The sequence below is a fragment of the Galendromus occidentalis genome, unplaced genomic scaffold (genome assembly GCF_000255335.2).
Source record: "Galendromus occidentalis unplaced genomic scaffold, Mocc_1.1 scf7180000077153, whole genome shotgun sequence".
Lineage (NCBI taxonomy): Eukaryota > Metazoa > Arthropoda > Arachnida > Mesostigmata > Phytoseiidae > Galendromus > Galendromus occidentalis.
In genome coordinates this window covers 6,341-25,210 of record NW_003805141.1, presented here as the reverse complement: position 1 = coordinate 25,210, position 18,870 = coordinate 6,341, and the positions used below count along the sequence as shown (strand labels likewise).

General features: G+C 50.9%; 3 protein-coding genes across 3 annotated transcripts; 1 reads left to right on the top strand and 2 right to left on the bottom strand.

Annotated features, from left to right (window-relative positions):
- Positions 1-1,890: 1,890 nt before the first annotated feature.
- Positions 1,891-8,871, top strand: LOC100900918 (oxysterol-binding protein-related protein 11). Its single transcript, XM_018638714.2, has 11 exons — positions 1,891-2,171; positions 2,930-2,985; positions 3,660-3,813; positions 3,926-4,291; positions 4,402-4,586; positions 4,989-5,053; positions 5,204-5,565; positions 5,704-6,120; positions 6,855-6,905; positions 7,613-7,751; positions 7,867-8,871. Exons 1-11 carry the CDS (start codon positions 2,166-2,168, stop codon positions 8,151-8,153), a joined length of 2,088 nt encoding a protein of 695 aa, XP_018494230.1. The 5' UTR covers positions 1,891-2,165; the 3' UTR covers positions 8,154-8,871.
- A 368-nt stretch (positions 8,872-9,239) lies between these two features.
- Positions 9,240-10,665, bottom strand: LOC108863956 (glycine-rich cell wall structural protein 1.0-like). Its single transcript, XM_018638713.1, has 3 exons — positions 10,654-10,665; positions 9,922-10,441; positions 9,240-9,835 (listed from the first exon to the last, which is right to left on the bottom strand). Exons 1-3 carry the CDS (start codon positions 10,663-10,665, stop codon positions 9,240-9,242), a joined length of 1,128 nt encoding a protein of 375 aa, XP_018494229.1.
- A 4,610-nt stretch (positions 10,666-15,275) lies between these two features.
- On the bottom strand, positions 15,276-17,112 carry LOC100900342 (RAB11-binding protein RELCH homolog). The gene is made up of 5 exons (XM_003741301.2): positions 16,615-17,112; positions 16,398-16,525; positions 16,208-16,316; positions 15,837-16,018; positions 15,276-15,752 (listed from the first exon to the last, which is right to left on the bottom strand). The coding sequence occupies exons 1-5, from the start codon at positions 16,769-16,771 to the stop codon at positions 15,582-15,584; spliced, it is 747 nt and encodes a 248-aa protein (XP_003741349.1). The 5' UTR covers positions 16,772-17,112; the 3' UTR covers positions 15,276-15,581.
- Between the last annotated feature and the right edge of the window lie 1,758 nt (positions 17,113-18,870).

Genomic DNA, 18,870 nt, shown 5'->3' with positions numbered 1-18,870 from the left:
TAGACTCCGGGGTCAGGCCGCGAAAATTTGCTTAGTCCCTCCCATCCCTTAGGTGGAGCGGTCTATCACAGTCGCTAAGTCGGAGTCCGGACTTCCCTAATTCAACTCAGCTTGATCCCCTTTTCGCGGAGACTGTCCTGCTCATTCGGTGAGAGCCGGTGCATCTCCACTCACTCCGTCCAGCACCCTCCCGTTCCAGCAACGCGGGGAAGAAATTCGGCAGGGTGAGCCTTAAGCTGAAAGTCCAGGTAGAGCACGCTACTCTGCCCGGAATATCTCGGGGAGATTCGACGGAAGTCGTCTCATTGCTAGGCCGAAACATCATAAGCCTCCGGAACCAGGCCCTCTGCCCAAGCCTGGCGTCGAAAGTTTATCAGCGAAGGATCCACCGCGCTTGAAGCAGATGATGCGGGATCGAATCAGAGTTTAGAGCAAGGAACCTTTTTCTTGAGGCCGTCGACTGGGAACGCGGCACTACGGAATGCTCGACCGCCGTCAAGCGATAAATGTCACGCGAATGACAGCTCAGGCGACGGAGGCAAAACAGGCGTTGATCTCGATCAAGGCTGTTGCAGGCTACGACTTTCGAGAGAGCGTAATTTCAAAGGTTCGCTCTCAGTGTTCACTGTGATCGGACCCCGAATGGTTTGATCGACCGACGGGGTGCTCATTCCGACTCCTCACTCACTTGAGGCGTTCCCGAGCGATAATCTACAGCGAGCGGATCGTCGAGTGCGCATCCCCCATGCTCTTCTGCGGTATCACCGACCGTATACGTGCTGCTTCCGGTGTCGAAAATTGGCGGTTCGGGTTCGAACCCTGAGTTCTCGCGGTGTCCTTTCGCTCCTTTGCGGCTAAACAGGACAGTAGCAGACGGCTTCAAACCTGCTGATGCGAAGTGAACTACTGAGTAGAGGAGTGCACTTAGTGGTCGCGCTTCGATTCTAGAGTCTGTCCGGCTGTGGTCTATCTAAACCGTAGCCGCCGAAAGAGAAGAGTGCGGAGCGCTCTCGAGCATGGCCTTCATTGGTTGGTCGCATGAAGTGTGATGAAAAACTGTTTCAGTCACCTCTGTTGCTTCACCAGGCAGAAAGAGTCAGATACCCAGCTGGACGACATGGCGTTTGGCTCTGATATGAAGTCAGAAACACAAAACGGACACAGAAACGCGGAGCACTGCCGGAAGAGTCCTTCCTGTGTGAGCTTCTTCAGCGAGGATGAGAAGAACCATCTGGCTCTCGCCGCTCGAAAAGCCAAGGTAAAATATACCTACTAGCACTGCCCGAAATGCTTTCAGCTGCAGCTTTTTATTTCTCGCGGCATTCCATCCATCGTCATAGCGTGGGCCGAGAGAAAGGAGCGCAGTTTTCCTCCGCGCACTCCCACTTCCAACAGGCTGTATTTTCGTGGACAGAAATTCGAATGGAGTGTGACTGCGAGAGCGCTCCATTGAGAGCAGTGAATTAGCGAGTGGAAGAGTGAGTGAGGGAGAAAGCACGAGAGAGGGAGCTCCCGAGAGATGGCTGAGATCACCCGGGTATTCGATCTCGATCATTTCATTCGATTATCCCGTAAGAAAAGCTCGCCGACGTGACGCAACCGTCATTGGCACTATCGAAAATTCTTTGACCGATCAAGGGGCGACGCCATGAAGGTTTGTGACATTTCCTCCGAAACGCTGTTCTCGGAGGCGAACTTCGACTGACTGAAGTGTTTCGGAATAGGAAATCTCTGGATCGGTGACTGTTCCTGGAATGCCCGTGAATTTGTTGAACTCGTGATCAGATTCGATTCTGTCCTGAGCTTGGCGCCAAAAGCTCTGGTGCACTAAAGACCTCCTCGTGGAATTATCGTGCAGTCACGGCAGCCGTCGTCCATGGGGAGAGGGACGGAAAACAGTATTCGATTCTTGTGGATAAGGAGAGGTGTCATACTTGTTGAATAAGACATCGATCGGAATCAAGTTTCTGCCTTCCTCGATGATTTCCACTCGGGGGCAGAGAGGTGGAGAAAAACCTCCGCGCTCTTAGCGCAATCCATGCGATTCCGTCGAACTCAGTGTCTGTCTGCCTGCCTATTCGGCCGTTCCTTCCGTGGGAACGCTCGTCGGCGCCGCAGTGAACCTCTAACTTTCGAAAAATCGAGGAGCCGGGAGGCGTCTCGCCATGGCCGTGAGTTCCCACCTCTTCAATCGCGCTGGGGATGCAGCTTCTGTTACTGGACGATTCGATATACTTGACCGGATCGCGGCATGTCACTGTCGTTTCATTATCAGAAGAGAGCCCGACGTCATTCCGATTTCGATGACCGACGGTCTTCGTACCCTCACTGAGCTTTGGCGTTTTCTCGATTGAGAACTACCTAATTAACATCAGAAAGGAATCGATGGAAGCCTTCCCTTGCTCGATGTCTGTTGCGGTTTGTTCTAATGCGGCTCGCCGACCAGCGGATATATTCCCCTATTGGATCAGCTCGAGCCGAAGACCGCCGAGAGGACGGAGATTTCCCCGATGCGACGTCCCCGCCCAATCCAAACGAGGGCCCCCGATCTGGGGTGCTTCTTTTTGAAGCTCATCCCGAAGGCGGGATCCACCTAATTTCATAGACTGTAACTTTATCGAACAAGCAGAGCCCATCCGAGGATAAACATGAATAGCGCCCCATGGGCCCGCAGATACGCAGGAAAAAACATGTTGCTTCCCTTAGGCTCCCGGAAGTCTTTCCTGCGGCTTGGCGATTTAGGATTCGACGGCGAATTCGTTTCGCAATCCGAAGATTTCGACTTCAAACATTCTACCTCGGAAATCAAAATATTTCGGCAGAATTTCGCTGAAGTCGATTAGAGTGGAGAGTTGATACCGAATACATTTTTTTTTCCGCACCGCTGCTTCTTCTGCACCTACTAACCGTAACCAAACTGTTTTAACAGGGTCTCTCAAATGTTATTCCGCAGGACTTCGACTCGAACGAGGAAGCCCAGGCCAGGTTAGTGTGATTTCACGATCGCTCATCGGAGAGTGGGTCGGGATGAGCCCGTCGTCCTTTAATCTGATTATCCTCCTAGTGAGCGCACTTTGCCAATGATTTGGCTCGCGATAGGTCCGTGGTCCGAACGGAACGCTATCGAACGTCAATGTGAGGCTGCTAGCAGCGCGTTAATATGAGCATCTCAACGACTCTTGGGGTCCCGCTGATATTTATTCGCTTGCCGTGAAGCGGAGAAGCTTGCTTTTCGGAAAATTGATCTGGCCACGTAGACTGACCGCGCTTTCCGCCTGCCGGCTTAGACGTCAAAAGTTCTTGAGCAGCGCCGAAGCAATTCGCGTATCAGTTGGCAGTCATAATCGATCACAAGAAAGTAACATAAGACCGCCGAGCTGCTCAAGCGTTAGCCGTCGCATGTCGAGCATCTTTGATGGACTCGACGCCCGATGCGTACCGGTCCTTATCGCCAGCGCTTGATAAGGCCTACTCGTGTCCCAGTTTGTGAAATTCCTTTATTATTTTTCCGAAACTAGTCTGGAGATTTCTAGTCGTCGCAACGCTCGTCGGAAGGAGCGGCTCTCCCCGAGACTCCGATCGATGAATCGCGTATCCGATATCAAACATCCCTGGCAGAGTCGCGATTGCGCAATGACTCTTGTCTCCTCTCGTTGCAGAACAATCTTCGAGGGGCAATTGTATAAATACACCAATGTTGTCAAAGGCTACCAGTACCGATTCTTCGTTCTCAATCGCGAGATGGGAACCCTGGAATACTACATGCTCGAAGATGTGAAGAAAACTCGACCTCGAGGAGCGGTGCACTTGGCGGTAAAGCGGAGTAGATAAGCCACCGGGAGAGAGAGAGGACTTCATCTGACCGTCCCTACCGTAGCCACCGAGAATACCATGGACGGTAGGTTCACGTTTTCTGTGTTCACAGGGTGCCGTAGTGTCACCATCGGACGAGGATGGGCAAATGTTTACCGTATCGGCAGCTTGCGGGGAAGTTTATAAATTGCGAGCGCAGGACTCCAAAGAACGACAACTGTGGGTGAATCGGTTACGGTTCGTGGCTGAAGCGCACACTGACTCGATTGGACTGAAGCATCCGCCCATATATCCGGCGCTGCCGGTCGCTTCGAAGGAGAAGGAGAACAAACCTCAGCCGCCCGGCGTCCTGCCGTGTCCGGGGGAAGCCTTCCAGTCGTTGCAGCAGAGACTGTCCGAGGCAAATCTAGCCTTCAGGGATCTCGCAGTGGCCATGGAGACGCTGCCGAACACTATGCAAATAAAACCCCATGACCCTGTGAGTGACTGTTTTGGGAAGATCTCCTACTTGTCAGATGAGCCAGATCTCGATCGGAAGAGCTATTCATTTCGAGAAATTCGGTTTTTGATGACCTGTTAATTTTCCAGGATCTTCTGCTGCTGAAGGCAACGTCGACAGCGACAGTGGTTTGCTTAGAGCAATGCTTTTCGTTGCTTTCTGATCAACGGTACGAGCAGCGACTTAACAATACACCATCACATAATCGGAAGCATCATTCAAAAAAGCTGAAGAAGAAGGTTCGAGATTGGGCCCATCAGCCGTTCCGACCCGTGTTAGTACCGTCCTCTTTTCTCTATCTCCTTGTCTCTGAGTGCTGTTGAATCTGCGATGTCCATTGATTCGTGTCCGCTCACATTGTTCTCCGAGCCCTCTCCGCCATCTCTCGTCCGATTCTCGTTTTTCTGGATGCGTCCCACCACCTCGCCTTTCGTGAACTCCTCCGTATCCGGAGGAGATCCTTTCCTTTCATACCCATCATCAAGATGGAACATCTGGGCAGGAACATCTTCCTCCCTGGTGGGAGATCCATGATTGAGATCAGACTTCGACGAGATTCGGGGAGGGGACGGCGTATTCTTCGGACGCCATTCCCACGACGCGATTCCATGGCTCCCTTTCCGAACGGTAATTTTTTCGCTTGCTCCCATCAAGTGCAAAGCCTTCTTGTTTCCAGCATGCAACAGTCATTGTCGGTCTCGGCGGGGGATTATAAGGGTGCAATCACTCCGTCAGCCTCGGGTAAGCGAAACTTGATCAAAGTTCGATGCAACGATTAATTCTGATCTCCTGAAAATTCGACCTAATTATCAATCATCTGACTCTCTTGTTCCCTATTTCGATTTTGACAATTTGCGGAATCCTGAATGCTGAAATTTAAATCGCTTCCAGCACTGCCTCATGTTACTAGTGATAGTACGTTGGCGTCGATGTTGACGGCGCGGAGCTCGGGCGGCGAGGTTGCTGACGAGGAAGCCGTCGAGCCTTCGGGACACTGGGAAACCGAGGTTTTCCCGTCGGATGAGGATAAAGATACGGTGCTAACCCTCATGGGTCAATTGAAAATGGGTGCCGATCTCACCAAAGTCTCGCTACCCGTCTTTGTACAAGAACCGCGATCGCTCCTCGAAGTCTATGCGGACATGTTTTCCTATGCGCCACTATTCGTATCTATCGCGGAAGCAAAAACCGAAGATGAGCGGATTCTCAACCTCGTGCGATGGCTTCTCTCGGCTCTATTCGCCACACGAAGGGTGAGCAAGAAATTCCGAACCCGCCGGGGGCGGTACCGAATCGAACACGACTTGGAACCCCCGGAGTCTCCCGATAGCCGGGTCGCGAGCGCCGAGCGCTTCCCTCCAGCTTTCTCATTCCACCGTTTCCCCTTTCAGGGACTTGTGGCCCGTAAACCTTTCAATCCAGTGCTCGGTGAATCGTTCCGTTGTTCCTTCAAGTTGCCTGACTCACACGAAGACAACGGGAACCCGCCTCCGCGCGTAACTTTCGTAGCAGAGCAAGTGAGTCATCATCCACCGAAGAGTGCCATCTATGTCGAGTGCCTCGAGCGGCAGATGAAGTGCACGGCAACGTTGGGCGTCAAGGCCTCGTTCATGAACCTCTACGTTGGCATCGAGTTCATCGGTGGCCTAAGCGTGCAGTTGTTGGAGTTTGGCGAGAGCTACATTGTCACTCTGCCGCAAATGGCTTGCCGCTCCTTGGTATCGAAACCCTACCTCGAGTTCAGTGGAAAAATGCAAGTGCAGTGCCCTGAGACGGGCTGCTCCGCCGTCATAACGTTCCCTTCGAAGGTGAGTCGAATGCTCCGATTTCGTAGGTGTTGAATACTAGTGTTATGCTGACGCGTTGTTGTTATCATTGATGTTATAGTTGATCGATCGTATTGAGTAGATGCGTTGTATTTAGATTCGTGGATTGGGTCATAGATGAAATGGTCGACGAATGGATTGATGAATATCCTAATTGTAGCTCTTCAACTTCGCTGTAGTAGGTTAGAAATTGCCAGGACTAGAACTCGTTGTTGTCAGAAGGTCCCTCCGGACAGCTTTTCCTCTCGAGCTGCGCAGCTCATCGTTCCATCTCGCTCTCTCTATGCATCACTCCATCACTTGACTAGTGAAGCCAGTCTGACTTGTTCCTTCGCCAGCGGAACTTCTCTCTGCATTTCTTCCAGGGCTTGAAATTACGCTAAATCGAGGTTTCAGACTCCGTCTCTCTGATTTTCTCTGAATCTATCTGTGTCTCGTCTGATCTCCTCTCGGTAATGCCCGACCATTTTTTCGTGGAGTTGCGCATAGCTTACGTCAGCTTGTGAGCTGAAAATTCTGCGGATCACTCGCGCACACTCTTCTTATCGATGTTGTAGACGCTCGGCAACCACCCACAATCATCGTCCTGATGTCACGTTTGATGCACTATTGTGTGAACAACAAAAGAAACTGTCCGCAATATACCTTAGAATTAGTTCACGTGAACCATACCCGGTGATCAATCTGACGTGGAATATCCTTTGGCCGAGTTGCAGCTTCTGAGCAAAGCGGAAACTGAAACTCTGCCTCCTCCGAACCCAGACCCGGTTAGTTTTGATTTTTATCGCAATTTTCCCCTTTAGTTCGCTTGTGTGTGTTTCCCGCCGCATTTATGTAGTCGATCTCTGTACCCCGTCAAGTGTCCGCTCTTAATCGATTGTCATGCAAGCCTGCTACCATCGCTCGTGACCATGGATGGCGTACCGAATTCTGTGTTGGGTGGATAGTCGGTAGTCGATTTCGGCCGCTTCAACGATGCAAGCTGGAGAGCGTGCGCTCACCTATCTGCGTAGGGCGAGTAAAAGCTCGATATTCCTCCCGCGGCTCAATCGCCCCTTACCATCATTCAGATTCTAGATTTCGATCAATGCGAACGAATTAGAAATTCGGCTGGGAAAACCCGAAATTTTCGACTGCAAACCCCTCCCGGGCAAACGCAGAAATCGAATCGTTTCGATGCTTCGAACGCCGCGTAGATTCGATTCCATGCCGTGAGCGAATGAACGGTGTGGCATCCATGAATGCTCTTACTTATGCTCATTAGAAATCTCCAGCAGTAAGTACAGAGAGACCGGTGGGTTCTCTGATCAGGCTTTGGACTTCGCAAGATTGAGATTTCGCAGGAGATAACCCGAGCGACAAAAACTCAAATCTCCTCCCGCCGAGAGAATTCGCTTGAGGGATCAGGTTCCGCTTATCTCCCTTTGATATCTATGCTCGGACGATTGATTATACGTTTTCGGCACCGTTCCAGCCCTTCCGCGGAGCGAAGATGCATGGAGTGCAGGTTGAAATAAGGAATCGTGAGAATAATATCGCGCTTCGTGGACAAGGCCATTGGAACGAGAGCATCTCCTTCCATAGGGAAGCAGGAGATTATCAACAGCACTTTGGTAGGTCTCGTCCCGATCCCTCCGGGTCGCTGGGGAATCTGTCCCTGTTTGATCGACGGTCGACGCCCCCCGACCGCAGAATGCGAAAGCGATTAATTCGATTGGAATATTACAGAGTTCAACATCAAAGCCAAAGAGCAGTGCCGCAAACGAGTCCGCGTACTGAGCGATCAAGACGCTAATGAATCGCGTAAGGTTTGGGCGCATGTTTCCCGTGCTCTCAAGCAAGGCGACTTGGAAGCTGCTTCCGGCTATAAATTCCAGCTAGAAGAGAGTCACCGTCACGCGAACAGCGGCAGGAAACACGAACCCAAGTTATTCCGCCTGTCGAGCACCCACAACGGAGCAGATGCCGCCCTCAGCGAATTCGAGTACAAACACGCGTTGGATCCGCAATCCTAGAATTTCTACGGTTAAAACACTCCGGCGGACGATGCTTCTGTGGATGTTTCATATCCGTAGTCACTTGTTCAGTTCAATTTTGACACGGAGCTCTTTTTGTTCAGACGAGCTCTTCCTTCTCGCCAGTTTTCTGAGTCATGTATTCTGGAGGCCCCTCTCACATAATCCTCCTTAAGTGCTCTCCGCAGGACGAAGTGTTTCGGTCCGAATCCAATCTCAAAGTCGCTCAGCGCAGTCGTGATTGGAGTTAGGCCTCACGATTGTCGCCCGATCGCCTTTTCTTAGATACATCGGTCGCGGGAACCCATAGGGTTTGTAGTTCTCTTTTCCTACCACGAATCGTCTACATACCATGAAAGATGTTGGCCTTCCTTGAATATTTTTTTTCGGTTTGTTGGGAAGACAAGGCGGATGTTTTGTCTGATATCATCGAAGAAAAATCAGTCATTTGGTCGAGGAATCCAAGGGGAAGACCGGACAGTATGGAAACATCGATGCTTGGGTGAAGCCTTTTCGAGAACGAGTAGCAAACCTTCACGAATTCACAACGATTCCATTGCGTGAATACTGAGGTGATCAGAAGGAAGGGTGACGAGCTTTTTTTATCAACGTTGTTTTTGAAGATGATGAAGAATATATTCCTATCCCATGAAGTGAAAAGTATGGAACCGCTTGTTGTAGAGATGATAGCAATAAATTTTGATTTTTCAAAACGAAATCCTAACCATGCTCGATATTCTGGCTCCGACGATTGACTATCTTTGTAGGGCGTAGAGTAGCTTCCTCCGCGTTCGATGAGGCTGGCGGGGTATGATCTCGGTCCCGGAGCAAAAAAACTCGTTGCCCGGAGTGTGAATGTCCCACTAGATCCCGATATTTCATGACATGAGAAAGCATGAGGAGAAATACACTGCGAATTCTTAAATAAATTTTTACTCAATCGTGCAATAATTATCTCGTATAGATACACATTCGCATTGGAGAGCGCTGTCATTTTCACCGATAGAAGAATAGATATCACAGGGTTTATGTACAGAAAAACTTGACAACCGTTTGGGGTTTGAGTTCTGACGCGGTCGGTTGATTTTACCAACCGCCTCCTCCTCGTCCTCCTGAACTACCTTGCTGCCATCCAGAGCCTCCTGTTGTTCCTTGTTGCTGCTGCCAGCCCGATGTGCTTTGCTGCCAGCCAGAACCACTCTGTTGCCAACCCCCTCCCGAACGGGTTGCTTGTTGTTGCCAACCTCCGTCAGCTGCTGCACCCTGCTGCCAACCACTGTTGGAGCCACCGTGACTGCTCGAGGCAGTACCCTCGACTGCTTTGACGATGATCACTTTGACCGGGCTGCCGCCGAAATTATGAATTCCGGACGAAGTTTGCCCTCCATGATGCTTGTCGCCACCTCCGTGGTGTCCATCTCCGCCGTGGTGTCCGCTCACGCCATAGCTTGCCCCGTGGTGGGCGCCTCCGCCGTAACTTGTCCGGTGATGGCTGTTCGTCCCATAACTCCCCCCGTGATGTCCGCCACCGCCGAAGCCTCCGACGTGATGCGCCTCCGAACTCGTTGCTGGTTTTGTTTTGACGATGAAAATATGAGACTTCCCGGAGTCTGCTGTGTAGCCGCCGCCGCCACCACCACCGCCGCTCCCGAAGGATGACCCTCCACTCGATGCCCATCCGCCTAAGATACGAAGTACCGTCAACATTCATCGATTATTCAAAACCGTTTCCCCACAGCTGATCCCGATAGACTGCCCATCGACTTACCCGATGACACACCGGAGCCGAATCCTCCATGACCTCCGTGGCCTCCTGCAGTATATCCTCCGCTCCCATGATGACCACTGTATCCTCCACCGCTGTTCCCCCCTTTGAATTGAATGTCAGCAGTGCCAGCACTGACAGCTTTTATGATGAAGATTTTCTTGCCCCCGGCATCGCTTCCTGCTCCTTGCTGCCAGCCTTTGGCGGTTCCGCTCTCTGGTTGCCAGCCCCCACCACTGGCACTGCCCCCCTGTTGCCATCCGCCGCCGCCGCCACCGCCTCCCTGTATCCAGCCCCCGCCACCTTTCTGCACCTGTTGCCAGCCCCCACTGGTCGGGGTCTGGGTCCAGCCCAAGTTACCCCCTCCCTGCTGCCAGCCGCCTCCAGCTCCTCCTCCCTGTTGCCAACCACCTCCACTTCCACCTCCCTGTTGCCAACCACCTCCACCTCTGCCGCCGCCGCCGCCACCTCCACCACCACCGAGATTGCCCGCGTAGGCAACCGTGGTCAAACAAACCACAAGCTGAAAGACAAACATCAATCACCACGACATTTGACAGGTGCTCATGAAGACGAACTCACGTGGAGATCTACAGGGGAAAAAACATAGAGATGAACACAACATCGGGAATCCGAGTAAGGAGAAGAAGGAAGCCATGCATGATTAAAACACTTATGGTAATCCTCGGCTGGCACCAGGGAGACACATAGTCACGAAACTTCTCCACAACTAACCAATGCCTTCATTCTGCTTCACGAGCGCTCTGTTCAAGCGGCTCCGCCAGGTCTGGTCTTCGTTGGCAAGCGATGTGCAGCTACTTTTAAAGCGCGAGCAGGGAAAGGGGCGCCGGTGGGTCAAAGGTCTCAGGAGATCCGGGCGCTGATTCGCACCTCAGTCGGAAGCCGCTATGGGGCGCAACTCAGCGACGGTCAGGCATGATTCGGAACCATCTTATTTTGGTCGATCCTCCGACACTTCTCGGAAGCGAGTACTACATTTACACGCTGAGGTAACTCCGCCAGTTTTCACGCGAAACCATCCCCATCGGAATCGACCAAAATTGCTTCCAGGAAGAAGGTTGATTGAAGGGTGGGACCTTGATATTCGAGATTTGGAGAAAAGAGACCATGACTTTCGGAATGGGTTTTCCCTGGGAGAATTCGTGGGAAATTCCGATTGAGCTCAGACGTCGATCATCGGTCGGAGATATCGATCCGGCTCTCGTCGCTTGATTATAGGGCTGATCGCCGCCCTTCTGGGTACTAGTCCGAGTTCTCACTCAAATCGCCTTACCTCCCTCACCGTATCTTCGATGGTTAAACTGTGACCCTCGAATTCATTTGCGCTCCGAATATAATACACACTCAAGGCTTTGATGAAAATTTTTCTTTCCATCGTTTGAGGGTCAAGAACAATCCGAGAAAATGAACCCTTCCGCGCCTAAATTCGACGGAGAGCGCTGCGATCACCAAAAGTTGAAATAATAGAAATCTTCGCCGGACTTCAATTTTTCCGCTACTTTATCCCAAAGGATCACCATCATTGTGGTGCTCGAGCCCACAGCTGATTTTGAGCGTGCCTGACACTGGAAATTGCTCGCCGGTGTCCCATTCATTCTCGTTCTTTCCAATCCGGAAGTACCGGTCTCATCATAATCATAAGTTTTGATGTGATGCCAAGTATGGCTATTGATTTCTCCGAATCGCCGGTCGTTTCAGGCTCCGCCATGACGGCTGGGTAGGGATAAGCGAAGCGCTGAGACTTTCCGAGCTCCGGAGACTGTCGGGAAGGGATACTCAGCGAAGGGATCAAATCCGCCGATTGGCTTCAGGTGTGTTCTTCAAGGGAACGAGAGCTCGGTCAGGATTTGCCCCGGTTGCGCGGGTGCGTACGTCTTCCTTGTTCAAGATGCGAAGTTTCGAATGAGTACTGATGTGACGCGAAATATAATTTATACGCAATATAAATAATAGATACGAATAAGTACTCATTCGAAGCCTCATACGGAAATCTACTACGTACGAGCGCGATGACACGACTCACGGGATCCCTCGAAGGATAGATGAATTTTCCCAGGAGAGCTATTCCGGGACCCTTTGTACACGACAGTGAAATGACCCAGACGATTGGCTGCTTGTGTCCACCAAATCCTCGAAGGTCATCGTCTCTGAAAGAGCTTTCAGTTTTCCGCGGGCAAGGGCTCCGCGATAAACACTGTTGTTCTTGTTTTGTGCGCTGGTTCAATGCTGATCCGGCAGTTAGCTTGGTTAAGAAGCATGCAGGAAGAAACAAACGTTTCTGTTACTGATTAGACACTGAAAGCGACTCATCTACATTCGACTGGCTACAACTGCGGGACCGACCCCGACATCGTCTAAGGTCGGACACGAATAACTTTCGAAGAGCCCGAGTCATTGTTGGAGAAGCTCCCCGATGCTCTTTCGGAAGGAAGCGTCCCCTCAGAGTTCCATTCCTCGGAATATTCATCTATGGAATAAGCCCGGAATACAAAGATCAAAACACGACCTTTTTCTCACGGACTTCAACGGTGTAAGCGGCCCGGCGTCTAGACCAAATCGCGTGCCTCCGGTCGAGCGGGATCCCGCAAAAGGTATGGCTCGAGAGCAATGGACTTACACAGCGAGGACTTCCGTGGCCGATCAAAGTCCGTTGAAAGTTCCCAGAGCAGTCAGAAGATCTTGGAAGGATGAGTGATTTCACTTTCATCCTCAGTCGAGCGCTTCTGTCAGAAACTGGGGGATTATGCCGGCTCGTGAAGAGCCAAGATTCATCGACATCCCCGCATTTGTCATTGTCATCGGCTGTAGGTAGATGGTCTAGGCTTCCTTTTCCAATCTCGGGAACTCGGGCTTTCCGCGACATGGACCATCAAACTTTCGATTGACGGAGCGAAAAATTTCAGGGTACCTCTCCTCCGTTCCCAAACGATGCGATTTCACGTGGAGCCAGACAGCTACTTAGACGCGGACAGCTACTTTGCGCCGTCCGATTCGTGGAACAAAATCCGGCGGGCAGCTGTACGCTCATAGAACTTCCTTGAGCGTGTGCCACGACCCGTCCGAGATGTGGGGTCGGAGCCGATCGCTGCCGAGTAGTAAAGAATCCTATTTTTATTTTGTCATCACTCATCACACATCCAATCGTAAACATCGTGAGGGTGTCGGGAAGCTCCGGCCGCTCGGAAGTGAATATCGACTGAGTTGCATCGGCTCAAAAGAGAATCCTCCTCGCTGGACATTACCCGTTAATGAGTTTCGTGAGATCCCATCACCACGAGACGAGCCATAAGCTGTTTTTCGCATTTTTTTTGCGGCAGAACCACCCGCACTGTTTGACCGCCCGTGACGTCTAGCGAAGTAAAGTTGAGTATCTTCAGCGTCTGTAGGCTCAGATATCTCGGCGTTTTCCCTTCTCAGCTCGGTGAAGCTCCGCCATACGCTGTTTTCTCCAAATTTTCTTTGGTTCTCTTCGAACTTCATTATGTCGGTGCTAAGGGAGCATTCGTCTGGATCGGATGGACTCGTCTGGATAGGAAACAATATCTCCACTTGTCAGGACACGATCGGGCACGAGCGAAGGCGGGTTAGAATGTCAATCGATTAGCGAGATCATGAAAAGCGACACCGATGCTCCTCCCAGTCTTATCCTTTCTATACATCCTTCCTTCCCCGTTCGATTTTCGTTCCTTTGCTTTTTTGAGCTGGCTCATAGGGGCCGGTCATCCCCTGATCCTTCAGCCCTCGGAATCGAGTCGGTCCTCCCCGACCAGAGTGAAGTTAATGTAAAAAAATGTTATGCGCGACTTGGTGCTGTCGACGGAAGATTGTGGGGAACTCATGTCTGTTCGGGGCTGAAACGTCGTGATAGTATGGGTATTTGGTTGAGAATGGAAACCTTCTCAGCACTCGGGCGGAGGACGAATTTGTATCCGAGGGAGCAATCGAATTCTCCTCTATCGTTCGCAAGGTCCGACGACATTATTCATCGCGAGCAAAAAAGCATGAATTCTTTCATGAGCAAAGGAACTATTCTCCCTCACCAAGCGTCGGGATCGAACTCAGTTTCTCTGATTTTACGAGAACTGACTTTCGCTGAAGACGCAGACAGCCGTTAAAGTAGTCAGACCGTTGAATCCATCTAAACTGAGCTCTTTTTCAGGGGCTTGCCATCATTTCAGTGGTGTTATGACGGCATTGCAGAGCACCTCATTCCGTTTGTCTTCAGAAGTGAAGCATCATGGGAAATATAGAAGACGGAAGTCGGCGGTTGTGTTCCGTTTCACTCCTTCGAGATATGGCTCACCGCGTCGGACTTAATTATACATTTTGAGAGAACCGTTTTTGAAAAGAATCTGTTCCAGCCAGCCAACAGCTTTCTTGGCGTTGAAGAATCTTCAGAAGGGCTTCAATGCATCGCCGGCTGATCTTTCGCGTGACTCGTCGTGATTACACGCAAAACTGTCAGGCTCTACCCACGAGCAGGGTGGCGCCGATCCAGGGATAGCTCGACCGACTGCCATCTTCGGTTGCCAGAATCTGTCTCAGCTTGTCCAGATACGCGAGTGTGTCCCTCCACAGCGATCTCCTTCCTCAGATTCGAGAAACTTAAACAGCCACCAGAGGGATGCAAACATCTTCTTCCATAGATTGGATCATCATCCGACAGATAAGCAATCGCTCAGAAAGGTCACCATTGAAGCGGCAGCTTTCTTCCGATGACGTTGAGCGGCTTTCGAAAGGCACAAGGTCTCCATTGACGCGTTCCGACCTAGGACCCTAAGCGCCTCATTGGATGCCTCGCCTGGCTTAGGTAAGTTTCCGACCTGTTGCATAAGTCAAGGACTTCGATGAGGACCTGCATGACAGCTATTTCAAATGAGACTCGACGGCTCGTGTCTTTCGCACGAACGCGCCTTATTTCATAAACGGTGAGCATTGTTCCTCCCCGGCAGATTCTACGCTCAGGGCTGAAAAACCAATCGGCCAAGTTCACCGAGGAACTTGGACTTCACCGCTCCACAGACGGCAGAGGAAGGCGGATCTGATGATAATTTCACGTGAGCACCGAGTACAGATTCTCGGGGTTCGGTACCTGAATTGAAATTATCTAGTCGAAACGGAATGCCAGTCGAGGACGACTTCAAAGACAACCGCCACCGAACCCCGTTGCGGGTCCGAGACCCTGTCTGAACTCACCCCGTAGTAGGTTGTCGCTCAGTCGAGTGTACTGTCGTATTGTCGATGGAACCGTCGGTGCATTGCAACCGTTTCCTTTCAAGAGAACTCGGGCTCTTTTTATTTATTGAGGAATTCTCTCCTGGGGTGATCACAGATGGACAATTCTATATACATCAGATAGTTCCCGAGGTATCCTTCTAAATTAAGACTGGTGAAGAGACCTCTGCTATGAAGCTTTTCCTGCTTAGTTCACATCGATTCGCTCTTCTCAGAAGCTCTGCTCACGCAGAAACAGGTACCGTTCTTCACGTACGAGGCTGTCTTCAGGTAGCTTCTCCCCCTTCCGACGAAGCTAAGCCCAGTAGTTAGTTTCGGTTATCCAGAGCACATGGGGAGTTCCTACTGTGTTGGCCGCGGGTTCTAAGGGAACTCCCCGACCTTGAAGTAGACACGGAGTCTCTGGCTTAAGACACGTGTCCCACGATGTCCGGCAGATCTGCGAGAATCGTCTCGGCTCTCAACTCTTCATTGGTCGAAGTGCCGGAGACTGAAGTCTTTCTTGAAGACGAGTTCCATCGGCAATAGTTCCGGTATAGATGACCGAGATTTGGTGGCTTCGAGATGTTCAAGCCAACCTGGAAGATCCCACTTGATCCGTAATTCGGCTGAAGACGCTCAGTCAATACAGTCCGAAATCTCAGGGCTGTCTCAAACCTCACCTCGTCCCAGTCATCGAAATCTTGGTCCTGGTTGTCGTCCTCCTCGGCGAAAGTTATTGCTGTGAGTTTATAGTTATGCTGCAGCAGGTATTCGTTGACGAGATAATTAAGCGCTCTCTGTTCGTGAGGCAGCAAAGGGGATTCGTTGATAACTCTATCTTGACCATCGCAGATCTTCAGGGCTGAAAACCAGGACAACTTCCATTCTCGAGCCGGGATAATCCCCCTCTCCGCGGGTTTCGGTCGACGTTTCATTGAAAAAGCAATTCTGGTTGTGTACGGTAGAGGCGACCGAGCGTAAACGGAGTATCGATTCAGGAAAATACGATTCTACAGATGGTAAAGCTATGGATGAGGATAAAGTATCTTACCATTCGGCACGACTGCGTCCGGTGTGCTCTCCGTAACGACTGTGAGATTGTTGCGCAAACTGCGTATCGCGTCTCTTGCTTTCCTAAGCTCGAACTCGAGAACCGCGACCTGGAATGAGCAAAAAAGGAACTCATCAGCGATGCTCCGGCATCCTTTTACTGAGATAGCACGAACCCCGTGAAAACTCACTTTTTCTGAGAGCAATCCTTCACCATCTTCCGAAAAGCGGGTCAGGTCCAGACTCTCTAACGTTTGAACAGACGAAGTCCGCGGTAAAGGCGTAAAGGGCTCGGACACTTGCAGTTGTTCGAAATTGCCTATGATCGAATTTTCGGAGTCGGTACTGTTCTAGAGAAGCTTTCATCGACGCTACATGATTTCATAAGCGCCTCCTCTGAGAACTCACCTGGGTTGTTGAAGAAGCTCCGGAGCAAAGGAACTTCATTCCCTTTGTGGAAACTTTCTGAATAGAGCTCGAGAGCAGTCAGGAATAGTTTCTCATTCAGCAGGAAGCGAGCGACAGCTTCGATCCCCAGAGACTCCGTTGGCTTTTCTGCGCTCATGATCGATTCGCGAACACCGAAAGCATCAGGTTCTATTTGGTATTATAGTGAAGTCGCTTGAATCTAGCAGAGAAATTACGACTCATGGAGAAATCCCACAGTTCTTCGGTTGAAGAGACGAGGAATCATTTCCGACAGAAATGCGCCGTGCAAGAATCATCGTGCTGAAGAAGAGATCGTCGATTCTTCGAATAGAACTCCAGTGTAGACGTCTCCCGCCGATGTACGCGACAACGAAAGAACGGCTCTTTCGAAAACGGAAGAATGCGTGCTAATAAATACCGTTCCGGAAACGTATGTCATACAATGGAGGAGCCGTTCCTAAAGAACGCTAGGGAGAAGCTCCCATCGGTATAAATATTGAGGGTTTCATTTGTGCGAGAGACGAGTCCGTGAGAGAGACCCTCATTGAGAGATCGGTAAATGGAGACGTTGATGACTGTGATCTATGTCTGGAGCAAGACTCAAGTTCGATCGCCCTCTCAGCTCGTTTCTGGGTCTCCCTATTCTGTAGTCTCTTGTTGCTTTGCGATTCATGGGATCGCGATGGACTCTTTAGGTTCGCAAAGGAATGCGGTGAATTCCGCAGGATCGGGCCCTCTCGCGAAACACCATAAAACGGCGATCTCCGAGTTCTGCGCGATGCTTCCGGGAACGTCGGGCCCCGCAATGGATGATGCATAGCACGGGACTCTCCCCGAGGCCAGGAGATCTCCTTCGAGATGACCCAATCGGATGGTGACAGCTAGACAACATGAACTTGGCTTTCGATTATTGAAATAAAAAAATCATCTTTGATCCCAAGGCCTGTCCACAGTCCACACTTTTTTTTTTGGGAGGGAAAGGGGTGTAAGCTTCAATTTTGCGGCTCAAAATTTCGATGCGCCATCTCAAAGCTCATTTTTTGCCATGCCATCGAGATGTTTCCGCAGCCGTACGATGGTGGAATCCTATTTGTTCCTGCTCAAAGGGGACGTATGGTCCATTCTATCAGGGTTCTATCCGACTCTCTATTCGGGTCGATTGATCAATTGAAAGCCTGAAAAACGAACGAGGAGTTAGCTCAAGGTTCCCGTCTGGTCTCGTCTCGTGATCTCGACTTTCTTCATCGCAGGATGTCAGATTGCATGAGTTGCAGTGCTTTAGCGAAGGCGAGACTGCACTCGCAGACAGGTCTAGTCTTATACAAAGATATCTAATCCGGAGAGAATAAAATTCAGGGGGATCTCAATCATTTTCATTCACAAATCACATATCAGAACACGTTTCGATCGCACCTTCCACAAACCTCGAATTGAGATGAAGTTCCCGCGTAAAAGCGTCCCGCGGCTTGCTTTTCTCGTAGGAACCATATAGGAACCACCAAACCATTCCCTCGTACGTCATCGAAACGTACATCATCGAGGGCCGCCTGATTGTAGTTTCGACTCGACCGGTTCTTAAACGCTCTTTCAGCGGAATAGCTCGTCGAAGCAAGAAAGACGAGTGACGAGTGAAGCGGTTATCACCCTACAGCCCCAGGACTTCTTACAACCTGGATATATCTCTATTGAGCGGGGTATTCGTCATGCAATCGCATCGACCGGGTATCGTGAAGGGACGTCACATCTCACATGGTACGTACGTTGCCCAAGATGCCCAACCACGATGGATCGCACGAGATCCTCCGAGATCCGGCTCCTGTTAATCGCGATTGGAAGAGTACGCGGCCCCCTCAGACTCAGATCCTCAGATCGTCTCCGCGACAACGCAGGAACAAGTTACGGCGACTTGCGACTTGTTGCGAGACGCACTTTTTTCGAGTTTCTGTCCGTAATCCCTTCTGCGATCCCGCACAATGCACAATATCCAGAGCTCAGAGCTCAGAGCAGAGCCAATAGCCAATGCCATAGAAACGGTGATGCAGTGATGCGGAGACTGCGGAGATGGAGGATCGAGCTCCCGCCACGTTCGTTTTTTATCCTTTAACCGCATCGGGACATCGGGAGAACGAAGTTCGCGATTGATGCTGGCTAGCTCACAGGCTGACTGACTGAGGTCGTGTCTCGTGTCTCGTGGCGTGGAAATCGTAATTCGTGACTCGTGACTAGCTGCCTCAT